The 19839-nt window shown below is 47.8% G+C and overlaps 1 protein-coding gene across 1 annotated transcript in view; it reads left to right on the top strand.

Moving 5' to 3' along the window:
- The window catches only part of prr12b (proline rich 12b), a gene marked incomplete at its 5' end in the record, with an annotated part of 36769 nt that extends 20252 nt beyond the window's left edge, over window positions 1-16517 (top strand). The window contains 9 exons of the mRNA XM_079232521.1: window positions 116-705; window positions 784-900; window positions 2444-2577; window positions 3562-4325; window positions 4832-4951; window positions 9847-9944; window positions 10102-10233; window positions 15178-15273; window positions 16212-16517. Coding sequence (XP_079088647.1) covers window positions 116-705; window positions 784-900; window positions 2444-2577; window positions 3562-4325; window positions 4832-4951; window positions 9847-9944; window positions 10102-10233; window positions 15178-15273; window positions 16212-16346 — 2186 coding nt within the window. The 3' untranslated portion in view covers window positions 16347-16517. The remainder of the gene's footprint in view (window positions 1-115; window positions 706-783; window positions 901-2443; window positions 2578-3561; window positions 4326-4831; window positions 4952-9846; window positions 9945-10101; window positions 10234-15177; window positions 15274-16211) is intronic.
- Between the last annotated feature and the right edge of the window lie 3322 nt (window positions 16518-19839).

The following is a 19839-nucleotide window of genomic DNA, read 5'->3' as shown; positions in this document are numbered from 1 at the left end:
CTCCCAGTGAGGCTCCCGGGTCACGGGAGACGGGAAGCGGTGGCTTCACAGTGCAGGGCTTTTGAATTGGAAGTTCAGGAGAACATGTCTCACCCCCGCCCTGTTTTGTTTTCAGATTCTCCATCAGGACCTCTGCTTGCTCCCTCCACTCCGCCCACATGCTCTCCACCCTCACCCCTTCCTCCCCCGAGTCTCTCGGTAACCTTCCAACTGCCAATCCAGCAGGACGAGGACGAGGCCGTCCAGACCTATCCTCCCTCTGAGCAGCAGCAGTCCTCCTACCAACCGGCTGCAGCTGGTTCCTCCCCTCCCCCACCCACCTCCCCTCCCCTGTCTACCTCCCCTCCGGCCATGCCGTCCTCTCCCCTCTCCACCCTTCCCCTGGCCCAGTCCATTCCCCCTCCATCCACCACGCCTCCCCCATCATCCTCTGACCAGGACCAGGAACCCGAAGCGGAGCAGCCTTCGCCCCCCTCGCCCACCTCTTCCTCGCCCTCTTCGTCATCCTCGCCACCACCGTCACCTCCGACCCCAGAAGAGGCCCCGCCGTCTCAGCGTCTCTCCTCGCTGCACCTGGCGAAGAAGCAGGCGGACGCCGCCATCGCCGGGGAGAGCGACGAGGAGGACAGCGAGAGCGGAGGCGAGGGAATCTTCCGTGAACGGGACGAGTTTGTGGTCCGAACGGAGGACATCGGGACTCTTAAGGTGAGTTCCACCCACGGCTCCCAGGAAGCATGTATGGCGATGAGTACCTTTTACATTAATCATTGTTGGTTTCATCAGATGGCCTTGCAGACGGGCCGGGAGCCCCCACCCATCTGGAGGGTGCAGAAAGCCTTGCTCCAGAAATTCAGCCCAGAGATCAAGGATGGTCAAAGGCAGTTCTGTGCAACCAGTAACGTGAGTTTCCCAGTTAACTCCCACAGATTAAATCAGGAAAGGACATTGGGTCGAGAACTTTCATCTTAATGAGTTAGTTCTCTCTTTATGATGAAGTAGATTAGAGACGTCCGATGGCCTAATGCTGAGGTGCAAACATACAACCAGAACAGAGAAAAGAGCGAGTGGCCCTCAGTGACTTGGAACTTCATGTTAACTACTATTGCTTTGTTTAATTAAATTGCATCTTAAAGTATATACTTGTATCATGTCCACCAGTGGCGGGCCGTGTGTTTTCGACCTAGGCCTTCAGTGCCGCATAGTCCACATGAGGGGCGGGTCAGACCGACCCACTCAACACGGCGCTGCCCACTAGACGTTCACACAGACGGTCATGTGTGGACAACAGACACTCACTCTGCTGTACGGACGATTCTTTTGCACTATTACGGCATGGAGGTCACACGGGGTGGACCGACCTGCGGAGCTATTTTAACCACTTTGACGAGAAAAAAAGGTGCTTAATGGTGTTTAAACCATAGGTCTCTTCTCACAAGGGCTACGGTATTGTAGCAATTCAAATGAAGTTAAACAACCATGTGGTTGCGGCAATAATTAAGGTGTCGTTTTTAAAAACTTCTAAAATGAGGCGCTTGGGGCGCATTAGGTTAACAGGACACTCCGTGGAGCAAGCCTCCAACCTTCTTCTTCTCCTTCTTTCGTTGACAGAAGTTACGCTGGGCCACTGACCAATCACAGCGCATGTTAATGGTCACGCTGGCCCACTGACCAATCGCACGTCTACGCCATTTCACAGGCGCGTCACGTCAAAGAATCCGCCCAGCTTGTCAAACTAAAGATCTGATTTGTTGACGTCCATGACAATCAACCACAGCGTCCTCTCTCTGTGTGCTTGAATCTGCTAAAGCTTAATCTGCTTTGCTGGCATAGAGACACAGGAGAAAAACAAACTGATTGGATGAAACTCTCCTTAAAACCAGCTGCACTGCTGCAGGCTGAAGGCAGAGCAACAGAGGAAGACAGGAGCTGTGCATTGAGAACATAAGCTAATGGGGAAAAATAATTATAATACATGTAGTGTATTAAAAAAAAATTATAAAATAGCTATAGCTTGGCTATAAAAAGTGAAAGTGAAGCAGCAAGGATGAACACGTCTTTATATCGAACGCTCTAAGGACCGACTGATGATACATCAGCTGGACTTGAATACATGTCCTTGAATGGACATGTATTTAATCATTTAATAAGCACTAGGCTGATTGGTGCCCTCGATCAGCTGTTTTAGTAGAGAGCGCTTCTTCAAATCTGAAATGCTTCCTTAAATGCATTGAGTGCTCTGTCTACAGTAAGTAAGTAAGACGGTAGTTAGTGTGTGGGTGTGTATATATATATATATATATATATATATATATATATATATATATCAAAAGTTTGGGGTCATTTGTCTGGGTGACCCCAAACCTTTGAACTGTAGTGTGTGTATATATATTGTAGAAAACAATAGTGTTTACTAAACTGTTGTCCTTAATGTTTTTTCCCTCAGTATCTGGGTTACTTTGGTGACGCCAAAATGCGCTACCAGCGCTTGTACGTGAAGTTCTTGGAGAACGTGAACAAAAAGGATTATGTCAGAGTGTGCTGTCGCAAGCCGTGGCACAGAGCCGGGCTCACCCTGAGGTAAGGAGAGGAATCTGACTTCTGATTGTCAACAGGTGGGGAGCTGGACTGACACAAACTGGAAAGTAATACAAGAGTCAGAGCTGAAGCGACAAAAAACTATCTAGCAAATGAGTGAGACGTTTGTCATGAATGTAAATGCTGTCATAATAAGATTTTAGATTGATTTCAAATAACTTAGCAGCTTCCTAGGTCTCCTCTTTAACCCCAGAGTGGAACCTCTTCATCGATCTTCCAACCCCTCCCAGTCCAGACGGCCTCTGGTGGCCTTACACGTCAATATACGTCCATTTGTCATGTTTATGACACTATTCCACAATAAATATTAGCATAAACCAACTCAAAGGGTCTTTTTTTTAAACTTTTCATATTGATAGCATGAAGCTACACAGGATTACCATACAGTTTTGGAATTCTTAAAACCTACCTACCTCCAAACCCGCTAGGAACCAGCAAAACAATTATAATTGACTTAAGGCTGAAATCAGCTTCATCAGGCTTGTTTGGCCTCCTTATTCCTCTCAGCCTGCAGCACACGGCCAGAGTGAAGAGGGCCGTTCAGGGACCAGGCAGGGAGTGGGAGCTTCCAGCGTTGGTCGAGTTAGACACGATCGCTCAAATCCTGAACTAAAATAATTATTCAAAATACTTAACTTCACTCAATCAAAGCCAAACTTTGCCCATATAGTCCTAACATATAGAGCGATGTTATGCATTATACAAATTCAGCATTCATGAATGTAGTTACGATATAAATAAACAACTTTTACTTTTATTTTATGTGTTTTTTTATATATTTTTTTCTCCTTTTCTGTGCACTAACACATATATTAACTTATTATCTATGTTCACAAAAGGGTTTTCTGTATATTATAGCTTTTTAAATTATTCAAATATACCTTGGGGTTTAGGAGAGTTCAGTATTTAGTTGATTTTGGGGTTAAAGAGCTTCATTCACTCTGTTCTCTTTTCACTGATTGACAGACGGCAGTCGCTCCCTAAACAGCTTCACAACCAAACTCCACCTCGAGGGGAACGAGACGACAAGGAGAGACAGAAAGAGAGGGAGGTGAAGGAGCAGAGAGAAAGAGAACAGAGAGAGAGGGAGCACAGGGAGAAAGTAGAAAAGGAGTATAAGGAGAGAGAGAGGAGAGAACACAAGGAGAAACAGGAGAGGGAGCAGAAGGAGAGGGAACGTACGGAGAAGGAGAACGAAAGAAGGGAGCATGAGAAAGAGAGAAAAGAGAGAGATAGAAGGAATAGGGAGCAGAGAGAAAAGGAGAAACAGGATAGAGAGAGGAAAGAAAGGGAGAGACAGGAAAGGGAGCAGAAGGAAAAAGAGATACAAGAGAGAGAGCAGAATGATAGAGGGAAAAGGGAGAGGGAGGAGAGACAGCAAAAAGAGAGGGAGGTAACTGATAAAGAGAGAGAAAAGAGAGAAATTGAGTGTCGAGAAAAAGAGAAAGAAGAGAGGGAGCGGAAAGAGAAAGAAGAGAGGGAGAAAGAGAGGCAAAGGGCTCATGAGAAGGAGAAAAGGGTGAGAGAGGAGCGAGAGAGGAGAGACGGCACAGTGGAGTTTGCAAGGTTGAAGGAGGAGAAGAGAGGAGGAGAAAAGAAGATGGATTGTCGGCCGAGGGCCAAGACTTCAAAGGACAAGGCGGAGCCTCCTCCCAAGAAGAGGAAGAAGTGGCTGAAGGAGGTGCCTTCCTCCTCTTCCTCCGACTCCTCCCGACCCAGCGACGACGAAGGTGTGTGTGTGTGTGTGTGTGTGTGTGTGTGTGTGTGTGTGTGTGTGTGTGTGTGTGTGTGTGTGTGTGTGTGTGTGTGTGTGTGTGTGTGTGTGTGTGTGTGTGTGTGTGTGTGTGTGTGTGTGGCTTCATTACATATTCCTGCATCTCCTGAGGTCTGCTGTGGTCGGGCCCTCAGAGCCAGATCCTCTGACTGATTAATCTCTGTACATGTTTATCCACACATTACATATATAATTCACATGTTTGCGCTCTCCTATTGTTTGTTTATTTACACCTCACACACTTAATATACACATACATACTTCTGTTTAGGTTTAATTTAATTCCTAAATTAATACTCTGTTCTTTATTCTTTCATCCCAACTATTTTATTTTTATTAGTATTATTATTGTATATATCTTTCATCCCTGCTGTTTTTATATCTTATTTTTGTCTGTAAATGTCTGCTACTCCCTTGGGGATTAATAAAGTATATATTCATTCATTCATTCTCGTGCTGCAGGCCCGCTGCGGGGCGGGGTCAACAGCCGGGCCATGAGGGAGCTCTTCAGGAGCTATGTGGAGATGCTGGTCAGCACGGCGCTCGACCCCGACATGATCCAAGCGCTGGAGGACACTGATGGTGAGCATCCCACAGAGGAACACAGGAATGGGTGGAGGAGAGAGCTGGTTGGTCCAGAGAGAGGCCTGTGGTCAGTGTGACGTCACATCACTGCACGTTCCAAGTTCCCAAACTTCAATTACAGTCACAGTGAAGATGAAGTCTGGAAATTCATTTTTTGTGTGTGTTGGATTATCATTGCATGGGAACAGAATTGAGGGGGGCCCGGTCGGGCTCAGCCCGAAGAAACAACATGGAGCAGCAGTCACCCCGTGGACCCACCACCCGCGGGGAGAATTATCGGGGTCGGGTGCTATGCAGACCGGGCTAGCTCTAGGGACGTGGAACGTCACCTCGCTAGCGGGGAAAGAGCCGGAGCTGGTGGAGGAGGTGGAGAGGTACCAGCTAGATATAGTTGGGCTCACCTCCACGCACAGCGTGGGCTCTGGAACCAAGCTCCTGGAGAAGGGTTGGACTTTGTCCTTTTCTGGAGTTGCCCAGGGTGAGAGGCGCCGGGCGGGAGTGGGGATACTCACGAGCCCCCGGCTGAGCGCCGCTATGTTGGAGTTTTCCCCGGAGAACGAGAGGGTCGCCTCCCTGCGCCTACGGGTTGCAGGGAGTAAAGCTCTGACTGTTGTTTGTGCTTATGCACCGAACAGCAGTTCGGAGTATCCGGCCTTCTTGGAGTCGGTGGAAGGGGTCCTGGAAAGGGCGCCGCCTGCCGACTCCATAGTTCTCCTGGGAGACTTCAACGCTCACGTGGGCAATGACAGAGAAACCTGGCGGGGCGTGATTGGGAGGAACGGCTTGCCCGATCTTAACCCGAATGGTGTTTTGTTGTTGGACTTCTGTGCTAGCCACAGTTTGTCCATAACAAACACCATGTTCGAGCATAAGGTGGCTCATAAGTGTACCTGGTACCAGAACACCTTAGGCCGGAGATCAATGATCGACTTTGTAGTCGTATCATCTGATCTGCGGCCGTATGTCTTGGACACTCGGGTGAAGAGAGGAGCAGAGCTGTCAACTGATCACCACCTGGTGGTGAGTTGGATCAGATGGTGGGGGAGTCGGCTAGAAAGACCTGGCAAGCCCAAACGTGTAGTGAGGGTGAACTGGGAACGTCTGGCGGAGGATCCTGTCCGGGAGGTCTTCAACTCCCACCTCCGGAAGAACTTCTCACAAATCCCGAGGGAGGCTGGGGACATGGAACCCGAGTGGACCATGTTCAAAGTTCATGTTCATGTTGTGGACGCGGCTGCTCGGAGCTGTGGCCGGAAGGTCATCGGTGCTTGTCGTGGCGGCAACCCGAGAACCCGGTGGTGGACACCGGGGGTGAGGGAAGCCGTCAAACTGAAGAAGGAGGCCTTTCGGGCCTGGGTGGCCCAGGGGTCTCCTGAAGCAGCTGACGGGTACCGGCAGGCCAGAAGGGCTGCAGCTGCGATGGTCGCGGATGCTAAAACTCGGGCATGGGAGGAGTTCGGGGAGGCCATGGAGAAGGATTTTCGGTTGGCCTCAAGGAAGTTCTGGCAAACCATTCGACGGCTCAGGAAGGGAAAGCAGGGCCTACCCCAGGCTGTTCTCAGCAGGGGGGGGGGAACTGCTGACCCGGACTGGGGACATCGTCGGGCGGTGGAAAGAGCACTTTGAGGAACTCCTAAACCCGGCTAACATGTCCCCCGGAGAGGGAGCAGCGCCGGAAGTCTTTGGGGTGGTTTCTCCCATATCCCTGGCAGAGGTCGCTAAGGTAGTCAAAAAGCTCCTTGGTGGCAAGGCGCCAGGGGTGGATGAGATCCGCCCTGAGATGCTGAAAGCGCTGGACATTGTTGGGCTGTCTTGGTTGACACGCCTTTTCAGTGTCGCATGGGGGTCGGGAACAGTGCCCATGGACTGGCAGACCGGGGTGGTGGTTCCCATCTTCAAGAAGGGGGACCGGAGAGTGTGCTCAAACTATCGTGGCATCACACTGCTCAGCCTCCCGGGAAAAGCTTATGCCAGGGTGCTGGAAAGGAGGCTCCGACCGCTTGTCGAACCTCAGATTCAAGACGAGCAGTGCGGATTCTGTCCCGGTCGTGGAACAGTGGACCAGCTCTTTACCCTTGCAAGACTACTGGAGGGGTCCTGGGAGTTTGCCCAACCAGTCTACATGTGCTTTGTGGACTTGGAGAAGGCTTTCGACCGGGTCCCTCGGGGGTTTTTGTGGGGGGTGCTGCGGGAGTATGGGGTGCCGGACCCGTTGGCACGGGCTATCCGGTCTTTGTACGCCTGCAGTAGGAGCTGTGTTCGTATCCTCGGTAATAAGTCAGACACGTTCCCGGTGGGTGTTGGCCTCCGCCAGGGCTGCCCTTTATCACCGGTCCTGTTCGTGACCTTCATGGACAGGATATCTAGGCGCAGCCAGGGGGCGGAGAGGATCCGGTTCGGGAGTCTCGGGATCGCCTCTCTGCTGTTCGCGGATGATGTGGTCCTGTTTGCCTCCTCGGACTGTGACCTCCAGCATTCACTGGGGCGTTTTGCAGCCGAGTGTGAAGCGGCAGGGATGAGAGTTAGCGCCTCCAAATCTGAGGCCATGGTGCTCTGCCGGAAACCGGTGGATTGCTCCCTCCAGGTGGGGACAAACTGCCTACCCCAAGCGAAGGAGTTCAAGTATCTCGGGGTCTTGTTCACGAGTGAGGGTAAGGTGGAGCGGGAAATCGACAGACGGATCGGTGCGGCTGCAGCAATAAAACAGGCGCTGTACCGGTCCGTCCTGGTGAAGAGGGAGCTGAGCCGGAAGGCGAAGCTCTCCATTTACTGGTCGGTCTATGTTCCAACCCTCACCTATGGTCACGAACTCTGGGTCATGACCGAAAGAACGAGATCTCGAATACAAGCGGCCGAAATGAGCTTCCTCCGCAGGGTGGCCGGGCTCACCCTTAGAGATAGGGTAAGGAGCTCGGACATCAGGAGGGAGCTTGGAGTCGAGTCGCTGCTCCTTCGTGTCGAAAGGAGTCAGCTGAGGTGGTTCGGGCATCTAGTCAGGATGCCTCCTGGACGCCTCCCATTAGAGGTTTTCCAGGCACGTCCAACTGGTAGGAGGCCCCGGGGAAGACCGAGGACACGCTGGAGGGATTATATCTCCCGGCTGGCCTTGGAACGCCTCGGGATCCCCCAGAATGAGCTGGAAAGTGTTGCGGGTGAGAGGGAAGCCTGGGTCGGCCTGCTGAACCTGCTGCCACCGCGACCCGACCCCGGATAAGCGGCTGATAATGGATGGATGGATGGATGGATGGGAACAGAATTGAAAGTGCAGATTGATTTTGAAAAGTGAGTCACGTAATAAACGATGCCCCCCTCCTCCCGGAGCTCGTAGGAGAGTAACGCTAGGAGTAACATCCTCTGAGATATGGGGAAGAAATCCTCCACCGGGTGGCTTTTAGCGATAAAGTTATAAAGCTGTAAAGACCGGTACCAGCTAGCAGTCTGCATGTTGGCATCTTCTGGCCTCGGCTCCCCATCCACTTCCTGCAGCAGCTACCGGGTCTACTTCTGGTGAATGTGTTTGCAGGGTAAAGACCTTGTAGAAGTAACGGTTATGTAGGACTGCAGACTTATTGAAGGCTGCCTTTGGTTGCCCAAATGCTTTGTCACAGTCATTAGTCCATCTCACCCTGTCTGGAGCAGAGGCTTTCCTTGAGAAATCTCAGCATTGGAGTGAATAGTCCATATGCCCCCACCAACCCCAAGAGGGATTGCTTCTTGGTTGTGAACATTGGTAACTTCTGGACGCCACTCACCTTCCCTAGATTTTACCCCTCCTGGTGGGTGAAGGCACAAGGGTTGATGGTGAGGCCTGTTGTTTTGATGAGCTGGAGGACCTAATGAACATGTGCTACATGGTCCTCCCTTGAGTTGCTGAAGTTAACACATCATGTAGTTATAGCACAGCAAACATTGGGACCTTGAACGTTGAGAGGTCCCTCGTCCCTTGGCCGTAGAGAGGTCCCTCGGCCGTAGAGAGGTCCCTCGTCCCTCGGCCTTAGAGAGGTCCCTCGTCCCTCGTCCTTAGAGAGGTCCCTCGTCCCTCGGCCGTTGAGAGGTCCCTCGTCCCTCGGCCGTTGAGAGGTCCCTCGGCCGTTGAGAGGTCCCTCGGCCGTTGAGAGGTCCCTCGGCCGTTGAGAGGTCCCTCGGCCGTTAAAGGGGCCCTCGGCCGTAGAGAGGTCCCTCGTCCCTCGGCCGTAGAGAGGTCCCTCGTCCCTCGGCCGTTGAGAGGTCCCTCGGCCGTTGAGAGGTCCCTCGGCCGTTGAGAGGGCCAAAAGGCATCGCTGTGAACTTCAACATTCTAAATGGAGTCCTGAAAGCAGTGAGCTCTTTGTACTCTGAGCTCTCGATAAGCATAAGGCATGGACCACGATCCAGGTAACCACGATCCAGGTAACCACGATCCAGGTCAGCAGAAGGAGATAGACGGGTGGGGGCATCAGCAGGACCATGAACACAGCTCACAGCAATACCTTCCTGATCATTCAAGTGCTCCTATGACACTCCTTAATCGAGCACTGAAAAAAAAAAGGGTACGTTTATACAATGACTGTAGTGGTTCAGAGTAGTGGTGCTAGCTGTGACCAGGTTGTTAAACAGGAAGTGGTATGGGAAACAACCATAGAAAGCATGTATGTCTTAGCTGCCTCTGTTGACATGTAGTTTCGTGTGAACCTGAAGTTTGATAAATTAAATCTGACCCGATTACAGACCTTTTTCACCTGAGATTTGAATGATAATTTGGAATGAAAAAGTACTCCAATATACCTGTATTCAGATACAACCTGTAGCCTCTCCCCAGATGCCTACTTCCACTTTCAACGTCCTTTGCAGGTCTCGTGATAAACGGCAGAGACGGTAATCAATGTCATGTGTTCTATGCTTCACCTCCTCAGATGAGCTGTACCTCCCTCCCATGAGGAACATTGACAGCCTGCTGGGTGAGCAGAAGAAGAGGCTGTTGAGGAGAGTCAGCATGAGTGTTCAGCACCAGGTAAACCTACTCAACCTTCTTCTTTGTTTCAGACCCCAGTCTGTTAGAAGTGTCTGTGGATGTTGATTAAAGTAAATACCTCGGTGTCGGCTCAACATAGCTCCAGACTCTGTCAGCGCTGTGTTCATGACTTTGACTGTCCTGCTTTCCTCTCCAGGAGGCTTTACACATATTCCCCAAAATGATGGCAGACCCCCTGGAATCTGGAGCTGTCAAGGTTCACCTGGGTGGGGAGGCTTACAACCGCAAAACACTGAACCGGGTCAAGAGGAGTGTTCCTAAGCAACAGGTCAGAGAGAACCCTTCACTGAGGAACCCTCCATTAGTAACCCTTCACTGGGGAACCCTCCATAAGTAACCCTTCACTGAGGAACCCTCCATAAGTAACCCTTCATTGAGGAACCCTCCCTAAGTAACCCTTCACTGAGGAACCCTCCCTAAGTAACCCTTCACTGAGGAACCCTCCCTAAGTAACCCTTCACTGAGGAACCCTCCCTAAGTAATCCTTCACTGAGGAACCCTCTCTAAGTAACCCTTCACTGAGGAACCCTCCCTAAGTAATCCTTCACTGAGGAACCCTCCATAAGTAATCCTTCCCAATGAGTTATTGTTCTTACCACGATGCACCATGCTGTCTTTGAGGGGAGAAAGATACTACTACTACTATTATTATTACTATTATTACTACTACTACTACTATTATTACTATTATTACTACTATTACTATTACTACTATTACTACTATTATTACTATTACTATTATTACTATTATTACTACTACTATTACTAATACTATTACTATTACTATTATTATTTATTCAGAAGATCCAGCCCTCTATTGCATCTCAGTCAATGAGCTTGTGAATGGCTTCAATTCTAAAGTTAAAAAAGTTATTGACGCCATTGCACCCACTAAGGTGAAGGTTGTCTCGGGTAAGAAAAGATCCCCTTGGAGAAATGCCACGCTGGTCAGAATAGAGAAAAGAGAGGGTCGGAAAGCTGAACGCAGGTGGCGAAAAACTAATCTCCAGGTTCACTGTGGTATCTATAAAGAGAGACTTCACAATTATAATTTGAAACTTAGAAATGCAAGACAGGCCTTCTTCTCTGACATCATAACCAAAAACAAAAACAATACACGCGCCTTATTTGCTACCGTGGACAGGCTAACAAACCCTCCGGTGTCGGTAACGGCTACGCTCCAATCCACCTGGGCATGCAATCAATCTGACTCCTATTTTGCTGATAAAATTCAGAAAATTAGACAAGCAGTCGGTGGCTCCACACCAACCACAGGATATGTGTTGTCCCCATCTTTAAATAGCATCCATTCAAATATCATGACACAATTTCACTCAATTAACCAAAGAAGCCTAGAAGACATTATACAATATCTGAACACATCCTCCTGCTGCTTGGATATTCTACCAACACACTTTTTCAAAAATATTTCATACTGCATGACCGCTGATCTTTTACAAATTGTAAACACATCCCTTCTCTCAGGTGTCTTCCCACAAGCCCTAAAAACTGCAGTTATTAAACCACTTCTAAAGAAGGCGAAATATTGAAAAACTATAGACCAATATCAAAATCTCCCATTCTTAAGTAAAATAATGGAAAAAGCGGTTTTTCAACAGCTGAACAACTTCTTGGCCGAAAATAACTGTTTCGATGTCTTCCAGTCCGGCTTTCGTCAGCACCACAGTACTGAAACTGCTCTTGTTAAGGTTTTCAACGACAGACAGTGGCAGAACCTCAGTCTTAGTATTACTGGATCTCAGTGCTGCATTCGACACGGTTGATCATGACATACTACTAGACGGACTGAAAGTCTGGGTAGGACTCTCTGGCGCAGCACTTAACTGGTTTGAATCCTACTTGAAGGACCGACAATACTTTGTGTCGGTAGCTAATTACACATCAGAGCTGACTAGGATGACATGTGGTGTTCCCCAAGGTTCAATACTGGGGCCTCTTCTGTTCAACATCTACATGCTTCCACTGGCTCAGATTATGAAAAACAACAAAGTGTGTTATCATAATTATGCAGATGACACACAACTCTACATAACTATATCACCAGGGGACTATAGTCCCATACAAGGGCTGGTTAAATGCATTGAAGAAATCAATAACTGGATGTGCCAGAATTTTCTTCAATTAACAGAAGTAATTGTTTTTGGTCCCAAGGACGAACGATTGAAAGTCAGCGCTCAGCTTCAATCACTAATGTTTAAAACCTCAAACCAAGCCAGAAATCTAGGTGTAGTTATGGATTCAGACCTCAACCTGAACAGCCATATCAAGACAATTACAAAATCAGCCTACTATCACCTGAAGAATATATCAAGGGTTAGAGGACTTATGTCTCAACAGGATCTGGAGAAACTTGTCCATGCATTTATCTTCAGTAGACTTGACTACTGTAACGGTGTGTTCACAGGCCTCTGTAAAAAGTCAATCAGAAAGCTGCAGCTGATTCAGAACGCTGCAGCTCGAGTCCTCACTAAGACCAGGAAAGTGGATCACATCACTCCAGTTCTGAGGTCTTTGCACTGACTCCCTGTCAAACAAAGAATTGACTTTAAAATCCTGCTGCTGGTTTATAAAGCACTGAATGGTTTAGGGCCTAAGTATGTTTGTGATCTGCTGCTACCTTATGAACCATCCCGGCCACTCAGGTCGTCTGGGACGGGTCTACTTTCTGTTCCAAGAGTCAGAACTAAACATGGAGAAGCAGCGTTCATCTTTTCTGCTCCACACATCTGGAACAAGGTCCCTGAAAGCTGCAGGTCTGCTGAGACCCTCAGCTCCTTTAAGTCCACATTGAAGACTTTTCTGTTTGCTGCTGCCTTTAACTGAACCAGATTCAATTACTGCATCTCACTACTGCATTTTATTTCTTAAACTGCACTGCAACTTTTATTCAACTTTTATTTTTTAAGTTGCTTTTTCTACTTTTATTTTGTTTTTTGACTGTTTTAATGTTTTCTTAACTGTTTTTAAATCTGCATTATGTTTTGATGCTTTTAATGGTTTTATGTGAAGCACTTTGAATCGCCTTGTTGTTGAAATGTGCTATACAAATAAACTTGCCTTGCCTTGCCTTGCCTTGTATGTTAAGATGTGTTTAAGTTAAAGTGTATGTTAAGTGGCATGAGTGTTTAAATATGAAGTGTGCAGGGGAGTGACCGGTAAGAAGAAAGAAAAGAAAGAAAAATGGTCCGAAAAGTAGTCCTGGGGGTGACAGTCAGTCAGTGGGGGACCCGGGCTCTGTTGATGAGCCCGACTGCCGACGGGAAGAAACTGTTGGTGTGGCGTGAGGTCTTGGTCCTGATGGAGCGTGAGGTCTTGGTCCTGATGGAGAGTGAGGTCTTGGTCCTGATGGAGCGTGAGGTCTTGGTCCTGATGGAGTGTGAGGTCTTGGTCCTGATGGAGCGTGAGGTCTTGGTCCTGATGGAGCGTAAGGTCTTGGTCCTGATGGAGCGTGAGGTCTTGGTCCTGATGGACTGTGAGGTCTTGGTCCTGATGGAGCGTGAGGTCTTGGTCCTGATGGAGCGTGAGGTCTTGGTCCTGATGGAGCATGAGGTCTTGGTCCTGATGGACCTCAACCTCCTGCCAGAGGGAAGGGACTCAAACAGGTTGTGTCCAGGGTGAGAGGGGTCAGCTACGATCTTCCTAGCTCACTTCAGAGTCCTGGAAGCGAACAAGTCCTGGAGGGAAGGCAAATTGCAGCCAATCACCTCTCAGAAGAGCGGATGATGCGCTGCAGCCTGGCCTTGTCCTTGGCAGTGGCTGCAGCGTGCCAGACGGAGATGGAGGAGCAGAGGATGGACTCAACGATGGCAGTGTAGAATTGCACCATCATTTTCTTTGGCAGGTTGAATTTCTTCAGCTGCCTCAGGATTATTATTACTACTATTATTACTATTACTACTACTACTATTACTATTACTACTACTACTATTACTACTACTATTACTACTACTATTACTACTACTACTACTACTATTATTACTATTATTACTATTACTACTGCTACTATTACTACTACTACTATTATTACTACTATTAATACTATTATTACTACTACTATTACTACTACTGCTACTATTCAGAATCCGTTTATTTGCCAGGAATGTTTACACAAACAAGGATTTTTTCTTGGCGGAAGGTGCGTACATTAGACATGAGACAAACAACAATCAACGACAACAACTGTGCAATGGGTATTAAATTAAGTATGAAATAAAGTGCTCATACAAACAGATAACGTTAATGTAAGTGTATGTTAAGATGTGTTTAAGTTAAAGTGTATGTTAAGTGGCATGAGTGTTTAAATATGAAGTGTGCAGGGGAGTGACCGGTAAGAAGAAAGAAAAGAAAGAAAAATGGTCCGAAAAGTAGTCCTGGGGGTGACAGTCAGTCAGTGGGGGACCCGGGGCTCTGTTGATGAGCCCGACTGCCGACGGGAAGAAACTGTTGGTGTTGGGTGAGGTCTTGGTCCTGATGGAGCGTGAGGTCTTGGTCCTGATGGAGCGTGAGGTATTGGTCCTGATGGACTGTGAGGTCTTGGTCCTGATGGAGCGTGAGGTCTTGGTCCTGATGGAGCGTGAGGTATTGGTCCTGATGGACTGTGAGGTCTTGGTCCTGATGGACTGTGAGGTCTTGGTCCTGATGGAGCGTGAGGTCTTGGTCCTGATGGAGCGTGAGGTCTTGGTCCTGATGGAGCGTGAGGTCTTGGTCCTGATGGACTGTGAGGTCTTGGTCCTGATGGAGCGTGAGGTCTTGGTCCTGATGGACCTCAACCTCCTGCCAGAGGGAAGGTACTCAAACAGGTTGTGTCCAGGGTGAGAGGGGTCAGCTACGATCTCCCTAGCTCACTTCAGAGTCCTGGAAGCGAACAAGTCCTGGAGGGAAGGCAAATTGCAGCCAATCACCTCTCAGCAGAGCGGATGATGCGCTGCAGCCTGGCCTTGTCCTTGGCAGTGGCTGCAGCGTGCCAGACGGAGATGGAGGAGCAGAGGATGGACTCAACGATGGCAGTGTAGAATTGCACCATCATTTTCTTTGGCAGGTTGAATTTCTTCAGCTGCCTCAGGATTATTATTACTACTATTATTACTACTACTACTACTACTACTACTACTACTACTACTACTACTACTACTACTAATATTACTAATGCAGGAAAAAATATCTTCAACCCTTTTTTCTTTTTTTTTATTAGGATCTGAAGCTCTCAATTGAAACTTGCCGGATCTACAGTCTGTATCATTCCCTTCACCACTACAAGTACCACACCTTCCTGCACTGCAAGAAGGAGGTAAGCTGCATCAATGCTTCATGTATTTAGGTAATGGTTTGGTGCCAATATCCCATCTGTGTCTCAGGTTGTTGGGTCCAGATAATAATGGATCTAGTCTTTCCCTATTTCTGTCTTCTTCTGGTCTTCTCTTTTGTCATCAGTTTTGCCCTCATGACAAACTACAAACTCTCAGCTTTCACGCTGGCATGAATGAGATATATTTTCTGAGCATGGATTCTAAATGCTGTTAACGTTATCCATCTGTGAACCATATTTCCTGTGTTTTCTGAACCCATCTATAGTTAGCTTTAGTTTAAAGCAGGAGTCTCAAACTTATTTTCTTCATATAAATTAAAACTACCCCTTAATATAATTACAATAATTGAAATAAAAAACTAAATTCTATTAACATTTTTTATTTAGTTTGGCTCAAAATAATGGCAAAGGTCAAAGGTGACCGCTCATGACCGGGCAGTTTGTAAAGAAGCAGCCGGTTACGGGGCAGCTGTCTGCAGACAACTTCAGGATGAGGAGAGTCGAGTCTGTTGCAGATGCAACTTATTGACTTGCAGTGCAACAGAGATCTAAAAGCTACAAGGACAATGAGGCAATGAGAGAATTGCCTCCATCCTTCCCTTTTTTTGTTAAGTATGTCGAAAATATGTTATGAATGGAAAAGCAAATAAATAAGTAAACTTTTAAAAATATTGCGCTTTCAGTGTGGCCCTCCTATGAGGTCACAATACCAGCGGTGGCCCCGAGCCACATTGAGTTTGAGAGCCCTGGTTGAGAGCTACTGTATTAGCGAGTCAAAAGGAGCCCCACAACATGGTTACATATGTGACGTGTTAACACTCTGGTCTGTCCAGCTAGAACACAGTGAGCTCTTCCTGCCTGTGCAGCACTGTGTCGTGACGGGTTCTGCATGTGAAACTGACGCGTTGCTTCCTGCCCAGACGGACAGCATCGAGCAGGCGGCGGAGGACCCCGGGCAGGAGGAGGTGGTGCAGCAGTGCATGGCCAACCAGGGCTGGCTGGAGAGCCTCTTCAACGCCTTCATGGAGCTGCTGAGCCTCAGCGCCAAGGCCTGAAGGAGGCGCCACACTCCCACTTCACCTGGACGAGGCATCGAGGGTCACGCCACCCAAACTGTACGGACGCCTGTTTGTTTGCTGGAGAGTAAACTTTTAAAGTGTTTTCTTATCAAGTACCTCTTTATTTCAAGAAAAGTATTGAGCGATGGAGGCAGTGAACTATGTGAATGTGATGGATTTCCACAAAAGTCAGAAAAGGGATCAGCACTACAAAAGAGTTCTTTGTTGAGAGACATGCTGACGACTATAAGTAGTAACTACTATGGTTTGTAATGACCGTCCTCAGATGGGATTGTTTGCTGTTATTGTTTTTGAGACATGTTTTAAAGGATAAACATGAGATGACCCACCTGCAATGCGTTGTGTCCATCAGACGGACACAGGCTGAGTGAGGTTAAACTATACGATAGTCTCTCATCTCTACCGGCATCAGTTAGGAATGAAATGTATTTAAAAACTAAGCTGTGTTCTTTCTGTTTGTTCTTCAAAAGACACAGAGAGGATTTAACGCCTGTAAGACGATGAATGAAAAAATAAAGCACGACTTTCTTGACGGAAGTTTGAGGAGAAATGATCCAAAATCATAAATGTCAGTGTTTTAATGTCAGTCATTTTTATCTGTCTGTTGTTGATTGATATTTCCTATTCTTTGACCTCTCAGAGGATATTCTTGTTTATTCTCTGTTGTTTTGATGTGTATATAATGTACAGCTACTTCATTCTCTAGTTTCCAGTTTGCTCTTCTGTACATGAAATTCCTGTATTTGACATAATGAAATAAAACTGTTCAAATGACAAAAGTGATGATGAATAAACCACCTGGTGCTCAAAGTCATTTCTCTGAAGCTGAAGCAGAGGCGCTGCACTAAGCGTCCAGCAGGGTCAACATGACCCTGATCCCTTTGCACCATTAAGTACATTGCTGCCAAAATATGTTTTCAAACGCTGCACCATCAAGGTAGAGAGACTGTCTAAAGCAGGGGTGGGCAAACTTTTTGGCTCAGGGGCCACATTGAATAAAAAAAAATTGACAGACGGGCCGGGCCAGTATCAGATGGATGGAGAGTGTTTGTGTGAACCTGTCACGGGAGGACAATGTTGCGGACCCAAATGCAGACTACATGAGAGTATGAGTATCTGGTAAAACAGATCACTGGAGCCAAAGGGAAGGAGGGGAGCCTGTGGTCCGCCACAGGGGGTGCTGGGCGGTGGGAGACCCGTGGCTCTACACTGGACGACGAGGCCGGCAGGGGGCGGTGTGAGAATATAACGTACATGACTCAGCTTTTTTGTTCAACTCGCTGGTTAAATCCTCATCAATTTGTTCTACACGCCTAGTCACTGTTCTGCGTGATAAACTAAGTTTTTCAAATTAGTTTTTGCTCTCTGGACATAAGAGACCTGCTGTTTCTACCTTACGTTCTTTCAAAAACTCTCCTTCAGAGAAAGGCTTGCTGGCTTTTGCTCATTTGAATGCTAGCAAAAAACTTGCCTTGGTGCTTGATTCTTGTGTAGCAGTTTGGCGGAGAAAAATATTTTGCTGACTCTTTAAATTGGCTGCCAACCTCTTAGCAGTAGCCGCCCGTTCTGTCGTTGACTGTTGGCTAGCATAGCTAGCATGCTTGGCGGAAAAGTGGCGGCAAATATTGTATTCTTTGAATACTGCAATGGTTTCTTGGCAAATAAGACATACTGCCTCTGATCGTACTTCGGTGAAAAAATACTTAGCAGTCCACTCATTAAAGACTCTGCACTCACTGTGGACTTGTCTCTTCTTGGGTCCACTCATTGTGACAGAAGGGATCACTGCAGGAGGCTGACAGACAGAACCCTATATGTCACGTGACATGAGCGCGCAGGGTGGCGCAGTTCCGTGGGTCGAGTGTGGTTAGTTATGTTAGTTATACCGAGGAAAAACACTCTGCATGCAGCTGTCAGTTCATTTTACAACTCTAAAACTGTTGGAGTACAAACCCTGTCTCCGGCGACAGAAAGTGATTCATATTACCGTAATTCTTCTAAAGTTAACGCTTTACGACATAATTAAAAGGATTCTGACCGCTAAGAAGTGGAGCTTTTCAGTGTTTTGCGGTATATTACGGTAATAAAAAAAATAAAAAGTGTCGCCCTTGTCTGTGGGATCAGTGGGGGAGGGGTGGAATGGACCAGCAGCACAGCAAGTGTTGTGTGTCGCTCTCGTCCAGCAGAACTCGGCAGGCAGCGGTCCGCACGGCGCTACAGACTGCTGTAACGCCTCTCTGCTCCCGACTTGATTTTCCCAAAGCACGATGACCACAACAGACCAGCGTTGATGTTTCTTCTTGCTTATTTATTGCACAGCGCTCTTTTAGGCTTTTCGTGTGTTCTGCTGCAGCAGAGCCGTGTGCGCAGCAGAAGGCATTACAGCGGTCTTTCTGCTGCAGCAGAACACACGAAAAGCCTAAAAGAGGCTGTGCAATAAATAAGCAAGAAGAAACATCAACGCTGGTCTGTTGTGGTCATCCTGCTTCGGGAAACTGAACTTGGGAACGGAGAAGCGCTACAGCGGTCTTTACTATAACTTTGTTTTGTGTGTTTGCATTGGAGTAGATCTGGAGGGACACACAACGGCTGTCCTCTCCTACATAAACTTTAGTGCTGAAGGTGTAGCTGGGACAAAAACCATCAAAGTCTTTCCAAATCAGAAACCGTGGCTCAACGGCGAGGTGCGGACCCTGCTCAGAGCACGGGACTCTGCCTTTAAATCTGGGACGTCGCAGGAATACAAAGAGGCGCAGAAGAGACAGAGGAGGGGGATCAGGGAGGCCAAACGCAGATATAAACAGCGCATAGGGGAGCACTTTAAGAACAACGACTTGCAACGTGCATGTGGCAGGGGATAAAAACCATCACTGGCTACAAAAAAACAACTGCACAGCCTTAAGCCTCACAGACAACACTCTTCCTGATACCCTGAATCACTTCTTGGCTCGGTTCGATAGGGAAAACAAGGACACCAACATCCAGCCTGTTCTACCAGAGAAGGACCAACTGATAACGCTCCAACACCACCAGGTTAGATCCGTCCTGCGCCGAGTCAACACCAGGAAAGCGACAGGACCGGATGGGGTCTCCGGAAAAATCATTAAGGCCTGTGCAGACGAGCTAACAGGGGTATTTACCACCATCTTCAACTCTCACTTGAACAGTCTGTTGTTCCCACATGCCTCAAGACAACCACCATCGTCCCTGTACCCAAGAAAACCACAGTGAACTGCTTGAATGACTATCGGCCAGTTGCTCTAACACCCATAATCACAAAATGTTTCGAGAGACTAGTTCTCTCCCACATTAAATCTGTCATCCCTGCCGATCTTGACCAACACCAGTTTGCTTATCGGACAAACAGATCAACAGATGATGCAATCACAACAGCTCTTCATGCAGCCCTTACACACCTGGATCACAACAACACATATGTAAGGATGCTGTTTGTTGATTTCAGTTCTGC

This window comes from Taurulus bubalis (assembly GCF_910589615.1).
Source record: "Taurulus bubalis genome assembly, chromosome: 17".
Lineage (NCBI taxonomy): Eukaryota > Metazoa > Chordata > Actinopteri > Perciformes > Cottidae > Taurulus > Taurulus bubalis.
The sequence above is the reverse complement of the archived record's forward strand: the minus strand, read 5'-3'. Positions and strand labels throughout refer to the sequence as shown.